The sequence below is a fragment of the Labrus bergylta genome, chromosome 18 (assembly GCF_963930695.1).
Source record: "Labrus bergylta chromosome 18, fLabBer1.1, whole genome shotgun sequence".
NCBI lineage: Eukaryota > Metazoa > Chordata > Actinopteri > Labriformes > Labridae > Labrus > Labrus bergylta.
The window spans coordinates 5,335,272-5,347,536 of record NC_089212.1 but is presented as its reverse complement, the minus strand read 5'-3'; the positions used below and the strand labels follow the sequence as shown (position 1 = coordinate 5,347,536).

The 12,265-nt window shown below is 39.5% G+C and overlaps 1 protein-coding gene across 1 annotated transcript; it reads right to left on the bottom strand.

Moving 5' to 3' along the window:
- Positions 1 to 3,788: 3,788 nt before the first annotated feature.
- Positions 3,789 to 10,768, bottom strand: ccr6b (chemokine (C-C motif) receptor 6b). Its single transcript, XM_020648003.3, has 2 exons — positions 10,523 to 10,768; positions 3,789 to 6,201 (listed from the first exon to the last, which is right to left on the bottom strand). The coding sequence occupies exon 2, from the start codon at positions 6,190 to 6,192 to the stop codon at positions 5,107 to 5,109; it is 1,086 nt and encodes a 361-aa protein (XP_020503659.2). The 5' UTR covers positions 6,193 to 6,201; positions 10,523 to 10,768; the 3' UTR covers positions 3,789 to 5,106.
- Between the last annotated feature and the right edge of the window lie 1,497 nt (positions 10,769 to 12,265).

The window sequence follows — 12,265 nt, the reverse complement described above, 5'->3', positions numbered from 1 at the left end:
ATGTTGTTTCAAATGCATGTAGCCGTGTATGTCTTCTTTTATTCTATGTTGTAAATGGAGCTGTTGTGATGCATGTCAACATTTCAGACATTTAAATTAAACAACGACAATTAAATTCCATCCATCTATCCGTCTGTCCGTCCATCCTCTGTCCATCCATCCATAGAAGTATAAATGTTATCAAAATATGTTAACATATTGCTTCATCATTACTTTGGTTCAACAGTTGTGTGGTGTGGAGAAAATAAAAAGTTTCCAAGACAAATTCAGAAATTGCCATGCAGCCTCCATCATACAGTTCATTGCTCATTGTATTATTCTGGTGAAAATGGGAGAAAACATTATGCATTATTATGTGCAAGATAATGAAATTATGTTTAAAGGGGGAAAGTCTTTCTAATGCAGTCCCACAACCTGTTGTCAATCACTGAAAGAGAATGTATGAACAGATATTGTGCTGCTGCTGGTGTAGTGGTTAACAGGTGGTGGAGTGGTGGGCACTTACAGGAAGCAATCTTCTAGTGTGAGATATAATCAGCTGCATCTGCACATCCCAGCTCGTGTTGATTCATTGCACTCGTCCATATTTGAAATGTTGTTTCAAATGCATGTAGCCGTGTATGTCTTCTTTTATTCTATGTTGTAAATGGAGCTGTTGTGATGCATGTCAACATTTCAGACATTTAAATTAAACAACGACAATTAAATTCCAACCACCCGTCTGTCCGTCTGTCCATCCATCCATCCATCCATCCATCCGTCTGTTGTCTGTGTGGCCTCCTGTGTGGGTGCTCTTCCTCCCACAGTGTAAAGACATGTTGTGATGACTCTATATGTTCCAGTAGGTGTGAGCATGAATGGTTATCTCTGTATGTTAGTCCTGTGTTTGACAACTAGTCCAGGATGTGCTGCACCCCTCGCTCAGTGACAGCTGAGGTTGTGCTCTGCTCCTCTGCGACCTTTAACAGGATGAGAGCTATAGATAATAGATGAATGGAGACGTGGCCACGAGTCAGTAGCAAAAACACAGACAGATACACAAAGGGAGACACAGTACAATAGACACAAACATTTGCATGTATGAACCTCATTTGCACCTCATCACTGAAGACAAACAGCATTCTAGTGTGAATTCTAATTTTAAAAAATGTCTAAAATCAGAACTACTTCACAAAAATGTTGCATTGTTTAAGCAATTAAATAATAAATATTGCATTTTTTGCTGTTATCAAGTCTGAATGCAGGCCTCTACCACCATCAGGAGGATCACATTTATTCTAATCCTTTTCAAAAGTTCAAACAGAACAAACTGGATTAACTGATCCTATCTTATTCTGCAACCCTTTTTTTCTTTTAAATAACTTGATGTTGAGATTTAGTCTGTCAAATAGCTTTAATCCTGTAAGACGTCGTTTGAACATCGGCGTTAGATTGCAACGTGACTGAGTTCATCTTGGCTTTATATTTATTCAATGAATGACATGTTTTGTGTGAAATAAAAATACTCGTTCACTAGTTGTTCACCCAGTGGCTTATTTAGTTTTGTTTAAAGTACATCACTAAAAGAGGAATGGTTGGCTTTATTCAAAAAGTTCCATCATATTTCCACATCCAAACACACGGCTACTCATATTTACAATTTGTCGATTATACTTTTGTCTTCTTATTTCAGGTTTCTGGATGATTGTGAGCATTGCTGGTGTATATTAATGGACAATACGGTAAAGCGTCAATGGCATTAATGTATGGACTTAAAACATTTATTTTCTATCTTTCCGTGCCGCTGTCCCCAGTTTCACTCTGACTGTTTTTGCTGATAAATCCCCTCCAGCTTTACCCTCTCTTGTTACTTGTTGTTGCATTCATCACATTTGACATTCTCTGAAACTATTACAGGAAATGACCAAAAATGTTTCTGTGTCATGCTCCACAAAGAAAGAACCCATTCTCTGCAGAAAACCCAATCAAAGTAATAGAGCCTGATGACGGGTGTGCTAGTTTTCATGTTTTGTTTTTTTTTACTAAAGTTGTTTGTACCAGGTAACCAGGTAAGAACACGCTGTCTGAAAGGGATCAAAGCTGTGTTTTAAAGAAAGGACTGAGGTATCTTTAGTCTGCGTATTAGTTGATTTTATTACTCTTGGATTCTTCAGCGTTTGAAATAGTCTTTTTATTCAATTTCAAACAAAATTGAAAGGTCTGCTCCTCTTGTGTCTTCTAAAAATGACACAAAATATACAGCCATGGTACTGTAGCACCTCTGAGGCTCACAGCTTTGTACCCAGACACAAGCGATGCTCCATCCTGATTCACAGACTCCTGTGCGCCTGATGCACATTCTGTTACGATATTTGACATTTCAAAGGCTAACAGATTATTATTTTGTTGCTGCCTCATCATTATGTTTGTCACAACTAAACAATGTAGTATTGGTTTGTGTTGGTAGCTGTTCACTGGGTGTGTCAGGTTGTATCCTGTAATTCAAGGTGTAATGGGGACAAATTGCAGAAAAACAGCACGAGGGGACTAGCTTACCTCTGTGTAGTGGTGAAGCGGTCTCTGATGCGATGACAGGCACACTTTTGTGGGACAGATTCTCCACTACTACACAAAGGTAACCTCGTCCGCTGTGGCTTTCTTTCTAGTATTGGTTTGTAACTGGATAACACTTACAGAGGGTATTGTGGCTTCATTTGTGTTCAACGGCTGTAGCTGGAGATGCATCCTCCATCTTTTTTCACACAGTTATATACAGGAAATGGTTATGAGGTTATGAGCTAAGAAAGCTTTTTATTTTATTTTTTAAATCAGTTAACACTTCAAAGTGCAGGTTGGGTAATCATCTTTTTTATGTAAAATACCATAGATATTACCAAAAGTAAACAACTTAATTTATTGCTCTGCAAAATACTAGACAATGGATGAAGAAAATATGCAATATCTGAAGCTCTTATTTTGATTATACATGTATTTGAAAAATAGGCTATGCAGTTTAAATGCTCGAAATAAAAAACAAACAAGTATCTTGCAGACCCTGCCCACCGGCCTATATCTGTTTGAACTCTGCCTGTAACTCAGTGCTCATTATTCCTTCTACAAGCTGAAGCTGCCAAGGTAGACAACAAAGGCAGAGGAAGGTAGTTAGATTGATCAGTAACATCAGCAATCACAGCATTCCTCTCCCCAACACTTTAACATGTATGTACCAGCAGACAGGAAGAAGAGTTGATTGTGACTTTGATATTTTCTTCAGTTTCTAGCTCTCTCTTGCTGCTTTCTCAGAAGTTGCCCTCCTCGTCTTTAACGCTGTCCGTCTCATCTTAACGAAGCAGCTCTCTTCTGAAGTCTCTCCCCGTTCAAACACACAGTGTTAGAACATCAGACTGTCTCATATGTCACATTGTGCTCCAACACTTCTGCTTCCTCTGTTGTCTTATCAAGATCATCAGAAGAATATATAAACCCTCGTTCATGGTTGGTTGCACACAGAGTGTCATATCATGTTTTCATGTTTATGAGTCAGATATCAGATATTGTTTGTACGGAAATTAATGACTTGATGTTTAGGTGCAGATGTAGTTGTTGTTGTTTACAAATCACAGTATCATACATTTTGGTTTAAGAAAATCATTGACATCCTATTTCATGGTTTGAAAGCTAAAATACACTGATTAATGTAATGATGATAATACAAAAGAGATTAAAGAAAAATCCAGTTTCCTGTTCTACAATCACTTGAAACTGTTTACATTCATTTGTACTGTGCATCAACTCTTTTTAAGAAAATACAGTTTTATAAACACAATGTTTATTGAGACAATGTGACAGAAGAACACAACCATACAAAATAAGCACAGTGTTTAATATCTTGTAGAATAAGGTATGTGTGTGGTTGTCAAACATTTCGCTTGGTTAGGATTAGCAATATGGGAGAATGAGCTTCTTCAAATGTTTTTAAAAGCAAATCAACATCACATTCAGAGGCATACAAACAAACAAAGTGTGTTACTTATTATGTCCAAAATTGTGAGGCAGCAGAAGCGAGGCTTCGTCGACAGACAATAGATGACCAAACAGTGGCTCAACTCGTTAACAGCAAATTGCAATTTATGGCTTTAAAAAAACAGAAGCAAATGCAGAGCAAAAAAAAAATGCAGTTTCTCAAGTGAAACAAAACAAAGGAATCCCCATCAGGTCCTATATTAAAATGTCAGTTTTTACAGCAGAAATAAACATGTTTACAGCCTTGAACAAAAAAAAATTCAATCTCAAAGGCTAATTTCTTTCTTGTGTTATTATACACACTGGAAGAGGGGTGCATTTTTTTTATTCATAAGTTTTTATTTTAAGGGGCCCAAACATTATGCATATATTTGCATAATTTGGGGTCAAGTCAAGTCAACTTTATTTATATAGCACATTTATAACAGCCGAGGCGGACCAAAGTGCTGTACAGTAAAATAGGCAAAATACATTACATCCAAAATATCATAAAGACACGTAAAAGCAAAAATTAAAACACAAAACAATAGTAAAAGTTCTAGAAGACACTGCTGCTGGGATAAAACACTCAACTAGAGATAAAAGCCAAGGAAAATAAATGGGTTTTTAAAAATGACTTAAACTGTTCAGTTGTGGCAGCAGATCTTATTTTAAATGGTAATCTGATGCTGGGTGTTGCTGATTTGACTGACAGGTGGGCCTGTTGTAGCTGTTTCCCACCTCAGCTCCATCTCTTTGTTATTAGATTGATCTAATTGGGTGGAGATTTCCTATTTGGTGACTGCCATCATTGGACTTAAAAATGCCTCTTTGGAAAACGATAGGTGACATCAGTGAGACTTTTTATACAGTCTATGGTTTTGACTGGGTATAACTTTGTCTTCTGATATTATCTCATAAATCTTTGAAAACTGTGTTTCTTTAAACCATCAGTGTAACTTTACTTCTATTTGTCATACACTCATAATCAGTCAGATGGGGATGAACTGTGAAAATGACAGTTCAAGTTATTTTACCCCATATGCACAGAAACAACAAAGCAGCAGCGTATAGAAGCTAAGCTGCTCATTCACTGGTTTGAAGGAGGTTTGCACCGCAGCGTATTTAAGCACTAAATGACGAAATGTTGTTGAAACCTTCTGACGAGACCCGGCCTGAGATGCAGACATCAGACGTGGCACGCGACGTGCGAGCGGAGTAGATGTACTTCTTGCTGAAGCACCACAGGTCCGACAGAATCTGCCTGAAGTGGCTCTGGAACTTCACCCCGACGAAGGCGTAGAGAACGGGGTTGAGGCAGCAGTGGAGGTAAGCTACACTTCTGGAAACAGCCAACACTTTGAGTTTAACATTCTCCACCTCGCAGCTCCTCTGTTTGAACAGAGCCACAGTGTGGGTCAGCAGAGTTATGTTGTAAGGAAGGTGGCACACAATGAAGACCACGACCACTGCCAGCACCACCAGCACGGCCTTGTGCCTCTGGCTGCTCCGTGCCCTCAGCAGGGTGCACATGATGCTGGAGTAACAGAACACCATCACCAGCAGCGGCACCAGGAAACCGATGGCCATTTGAAGGCTGGGAACGAGCACTTTCACCAGCTTTGCTGTTTCTGTTTTGTTGAAATGCATCTCACACACCATAGTTGACTTGCCCATCCCCCCGTCGGGATCTGAATAGCATTCTGTGTAGATGAATGTGGGCACAGTTAAAGCAAAAGCAAACAGCCAAACAGACAAGCAGACGAGGCGGCTGTACATCAGAGCGGTTGAGCGCGCTCCAAACGACCTCCTAGCATGAACGATGGCTATGTAACGATCTCCACCGATGCCGGCCAGCAGGAGCATGCCGCTGTACAGGTTAATACTGTAGGCTGACCTCAGTATCTTACAGGCCACATGTCCCATCAGCCAACTGTGCTGCTCGTTGTAGATGATAAAAGGCAGAGCCACTACAAAGATCAGGTCAGCCATGGCCACGTGGAAGAGGTAGACGTCGGTCATGGTCTTGGTGCGTTTGTAGAAGAGGTAGGTGACGACGACGAGAACATTTCCGATCAGGCCGAAGGCACAGATGATGGAGTGGATGTAGGTTTGGGCGATCTCCACAGGATTGAGATCCACGTTGCAGAGACCATCTACAGGGTAATCATCTGTACTGTAGTCATAGTCTGTCGTAGTCACCTGCTCCATGGTTTTCAGCTAAAGGGAGAAGACATCAATTAACATCAAAAGAGTTCATAACAGAATTGTCACTGCCTCTTTATGCAGCACCAGAGTCACAACAATACATTCATGTTAAGGCTGCCACTGGACTTCAGTATTTACTTTTCACACTGCACGATTTGTGTAACTTCATCATTTAAGATACTTGCAACCCAAAACCCTGACTGCAGTCAACTTCCGCTAAAACATAATCATTACACAAACTCTCACCTCTCACACCACAACATTGTTTAACGTCAACATGTTCAACACATACCACACACACTGCTCAACTCTTCAACTCTCTTCTACCTCTCAAGTCCCCCTCACAAAGCACCTTCTCTCCCTCCCCTTCTCTCTTTCTCTGTATTGCTTCTCTCACTTCCTGTATCCCTTCTTAGGTATTTCATATAGTTTTGTAGTTTTTCTGTTCGTAGTCTGATGTGTGTCTATTGATGTCTTAGTTTTTTGCTGTTTATTTGTTTTATGTTATTTTTTTTACTGTATTTTGGAGTCATTGTCCTGACCTTGTCTGTTTGTTTTTTTGTGCCTCATTTGTTATGTATATATCACCAGTTTGTCACTTTAGGCAAAGATAGCAAAGATACCCACAGGCTCAGACAGACTGCATCTGTGAGATAATTTGGAGACAAGATGCAGATAAGGGAGCCGGCTGGTGAAGCCGCAGAATTGACACCAGGCACCTTTTGCTGATCGCAGTCACTTTTTTTCTTTTTTTTTTTTAAAGATTTATTTTTGGGCTTTTTGTACCTTTAATTGAGAGATAGGACAGTGGATAGAGTCGGAAATCAGGGAGCGAGAGAGAGAGAGAGAGGGGAAATACATGCGGGAAAGGAGCCACAGGCTGGATTCGAACCTGGGCCTCAGACTCTAGTGTTGATTAGGAGCAGACATCACAGTTCAAAAAGTTAAATGACTGTGTTGTTACTTTATGTTACACCTTTTCTCACCTTTAGAGAGGGAGGAGCTGTAAGGACAGATTTGTTCACAGAGCTGACGATCATGAAGTTATATCTGCTTTTTTTTTAACATCAAATTACTTATTAGAACAAAACTGCTCAGAAAAGATGAAAACTCGGACAAGAATCAGCATGAAAACTCTTTTGACAGAATCCAATTTGATAAACATTTATTTGACGTTTAGTAATGTTATAGTTTGACCCACGTCCCACCTGAAGGAGGCGGGGTCTATGACTATACTGCAACCAGTCAGCAGAGGGGGCTCTAAATATGTTGGCTTCATTCCTAGGAAACTGTTGCTCCGTCCAGTTTATTGCACAAATACAGCACCTCCAATGCACCTTTTGGACATTTTTTTGTTATAATATTGTATCTTATATTGCTTTAATACATGTATTCTTTTATATTTAAGTTCCGAGACAGTAAGAGTACTGCTGCCTTCATTATTCTACTGTTTTGACGTAATGTTGACAAAGTGATGAAAAATATGATCGCGAGTCCGTAGGATATATGGAGTTTTATTTTGTAGCCTAATTGTCCGGATGCTCCTTGCCTATCCTTGTTTGACTTCCTGTCCAGCTTGACGCGTGCTTGCAGCGTACTCCATTGAAAAAGCAGAGACGGACCGCGGCGCACGCTGTGGAAACACATCTACACGGCGTGGTGCGCGGCGCTGACGGACCGCGGCACACGCTGTGGAAACACATCTACACGGCGTGGTGCGCGGCGCTGACGGACCGCGGCGCACGCTGTGGAAACACATCTACACGGCGTGGTGCGCGGCGCTGACGGACCGCGGCGCACGCTGTGGAAACACATCTACACGGCGTGGTGCGCGGCGCTGACGGACCGCGGCGCGCACGGAGTATGTGTGGGGTTAACTTTCTGTTTATACTGCGGATACTGGGAGGGCGGCTGAGGAACCTGGCAGAGTGTGGCAACTTTTGGCGTAGTGGCGGAGCACCATAGAGTACAGGTGGAGCACCATAGAGTACAGGTGGAGCACCATAGAGTACTGGTGGAGTACCATAGAGTACTGGTGGAGTACCATAGAGTACTGGTGGAGTACCATAGAGTTACTGGTGGATGTGTGTCTCTCCGCAGGACAGGCCACGAGAGGCGAGAGTTTCAAAATGACATATTCTTAAAGTCATATTCACACTAACATAACAGAATTTATACCACAGCAACCCAGAGTCCACTAAGTGCAAATCAGGGGGACAGGGTCGTGGACAGATCCTTTTAGTGTCTCGCTTTATTGGAGACAGAGAGGAACAGGAGTGGTTCATAGAGGGACTAAGGCAAGCCACAACCCTTAAAAAACAAATTAATAGTTTTGCTTTTGTTACATTTCGGCCACGTAAACGTACTTCGCAATAAACCTGATTCTGATTCTTACAAAGCGGTATGTAACAAATAAAGACACGTTGCAGACTTTTTAAAGGGCAGCGAAATTTAATGATGCCTATCTATATTTACTGTTTGTTTTTATGTATATTTGTCGCTGCTTATCTTATGTCTGCTGCAATTGAGTTTTGATGTCTGCATTAAACGTTTTCCTCTTCCTGCTGCTGTTTTTTTATGGACAGTGTTTCAGTATTATGGGAACATATTTTTATATTTTATGTTGCGTTAAAACCATACACTGAAATGAGCAAATAAATCAAATATGAATGTTTTACTGCGTTATTGTTGTGTTCATTCCTAAAAGCCTGACGGGACAAGGACTACAAATTAGCCATGGCTAGAAGTCCTATCTGTTGCACTTCAATAGATGTAACAATGCCTACATGTAGCTGACATCCATCATGGACAACCCCTCTCACCCCCTGCATGACACTGTGGGGGTCCTGAGCAGCTCCTTCAGCAGCAGACTGAGACACCCACCCTGCAAGACAGAGCGCTACCGCAGGTCGTTCATCCCATCTGAAGTCAGACTGTTTAATCAGACTCTTTAACGGCATCACCGCCTCATGCTACACACTGTGTGTGTGTTTTTTTAAGAACAAAACCCATTCCTGTGTAGTTACTGTGTAATTTTACAATATTGTATTTTTTTTATTTAACTGAATGTAAATATGTTTGATTTTATTTTAACTTCTATTTTTATTTTTAATAATTATATTCCCGTCCCCTGTTTTCTGGAGCTGCTGTAATGCACAAATTTCCTCCACGGGGATAAATGAAGTTTATTTTTATCTTTATGTATTGTCCCTGATAAATGAATAAATACCTTTATACCTAACACAATTTGAGAGGAATATGTAAAAAATGTTTTTATATATATTTGTATTTTCATTATGGGGTTCATGTTATAGAGTATAATAAAGTGGAATCATGACATACCACAAGGCAGAACATCACTTTAAAATAGAGCACATGTTTTAAATGTATCTCCTAAAGCATGAACGTCACATTTTGTGAAGTCTGATGACAAAACATTTCAACTATTCCTTTACATTTCTGGGTAGTTTTCTTTGTGTCACTGCTTCTTTTGAATGTTGAAAAAATAAATGTGATAGTTTGGTGTTTGGTTCAAACCCTGCATCTCATCACATCACATCGGGATAAAAAAGCTTTTGTTCAAGTTCAGCTCTTCCTCTCCTAGGTGACTGACCCAAATTCAGTCCTGTTAGAAAATAAGTGATTGCAGACAAAGTTAGGCTGCAGGAGGTGTTTGCACACTGCTCTTCTTCTTCTTCTCTTTGAAGCAGAGGAGATCCTTATCAGATCGTTAGACGTTTCACTGAAACTCAGTTTGTGTGTATGAAGGTCACAACCACCATCCTTCACTGACTGTAAATTGAAAGATAATACAAAGGTGATGATTTCACTTTTTATGCGAATCACTGTTTACAAGAATCACGTTACACGCAAACTTCTTCAAAAACCTGAATAGATATGAAAACAAGATGCTATATTTTGTTTCAGCACTTTCACTTCTCGCATGTCGCTATGAGATTAAATGTTTATTTAAAGGGCGCAGAAATCATCAATGAGGAAGTTATTAAGTTTTGTTCCTTTTGTATAGACATGTGTCAGCACTTTGAATGCTCGCAGTGTTCATATATTTTAAAGAACTTACATTTCTCTAAAGCGGTTCCCTCTGTGTTATTCAAATATGTTTGCAGTTTAAATCTTTAAAAGTTGTGCTCATACTCAGGTCGATTCCAAACAGTGCAGTTTAAGCGTAACATGTTTTATCATAAGACATAAGCATAATGTAATTAACAGAAAAACACATATAAAAAAGATAAATAATAAACACATAAAGATGGTTCAAAATGTATAATGTGGTCACCATACTAAAATATTTACACCAGTTGTAAGGACTTACCTTGCAGAGAAGGTTCTCCCTCAGGTGATTCTTTTATCCTCAGGGTTTGATTCTCGCCGTTCAAATGAAGGGATAAATCTTTCCTCCCAGGTTGTATCAAACCTTCTGACGAAAGAGTTCAGCTTGGAAACCTTAAGGTACAATCACTGATACAATCGTGAAAGAAACCAAAGCCTAAAAACAAACTCTCACGAGCCCTGAGAAATGTGTGACTGCACAGGTTATCTTCCTGCTTCTGACCTCAAACTCGTCTCTGTTCTGCTCACCCCTGTGCACAGTCAGAGACCCAGAGATTACATGATGCCCCAATCAACAGAAGAACTCTTTGTGTACCGGCACATTTTGACTTTGATGTGCAATATTTTTGATTGAAAGACAGATTAAAAGATGCAGAACACAGATGTGTATGAAGGCAGAAGATTCCCTTAAGATGTTTCTGTAGTAAATGTTAAATCGGCATGTTTTCTGAAGTTTCATAGTCGAAGACAAATCAGTATTTTGCAAATTTTTTACTTTTTCATCAATATTAATTCAATTCCAGGTAAACTTTTTCTTGAGTGATTTTTACAAAGTACCGAGTGTAATTGTTGGTGTTCAACACGCTCCCTCACACACACACACACACACACACACACACACACACACACACACACACACACACACACACACACACACACACACACACACACACACACACGTGTCCACACAAACCTCCTATACTAATTACTTCAAACTTCAGTTGGGTTGTACTGACAGACATGTTCTTGTGGAATCTCCCCAAAAATGTTTTTTTAAATATTTGATTTATTATTAATTGCTGATCAAACCTCATGAGTCCTTTACTTTTTCTCCCTATTTCAATCAAGAAAAGAAAACATTTAAAATATATATTTATGGCAATGTTTTGCTTTATTTTGCCTAGTTAGGGATATGAAAATAAAAATCTTTTTACCAGGCTGCAATGTTCAATAAAACTAGAGTTTTATTTTAAGTTGACCAACAGATGGAGCTGTTGTTTTAGGGAAATTTATAGACGATGAGATTGAAACATTATAAACAAAAAAATCAGAGAAGACACTCAGAAGCTCTGAGTGGTTGATCCAGAAACTTGAGAAAAAGTGCTCTCTTAGTGATAATGGGCATAGACAGACAGTGAAATGGTTTAGGCCCAATCTTAGAAATTAGTCAGACATTTAATAATTATGAACACTATGAAATGAACATCTGTGTGATCAATTGTAAACTGTACTTTAAAACCATTCTAACCTTCAAAATGTTTAATAAACCCATTCCCTCTACATGTGGTTACCTCCACAGGTGCATCCAATCACTAATTAAGACTCTGTACATGCTGATGTAACGATCAGCATGATGATTTCAAACGTTAAACAATGTCTGACTTTGGATTCTTTGATTGTTCCTAAACGATTTCACTGTCTGTCTATGCCATTATCACTAAAGAGAGCAGCTTTTTGGACGAATTAATCACAGCTTCTGACAAAAAACGTGTCATACCTAGCAATGAGGGCGACCGCGCCTTTAATGTAGAGGAAACACTGTATATTCAAACCTACACATCAAGCAGCATCCAGACACTAAAGCATTATCATTACACAGTGTTAAGAGGAAATTAAAGGGCATGTTTGCATCAAGGTGTCACTACATTGGAAAGGTTGAGATTTTAAAGGCTGAGAGCTGCATCGAGCAAGAAAGAGAAAGTATGTGTGAGAGAACAACAAAACT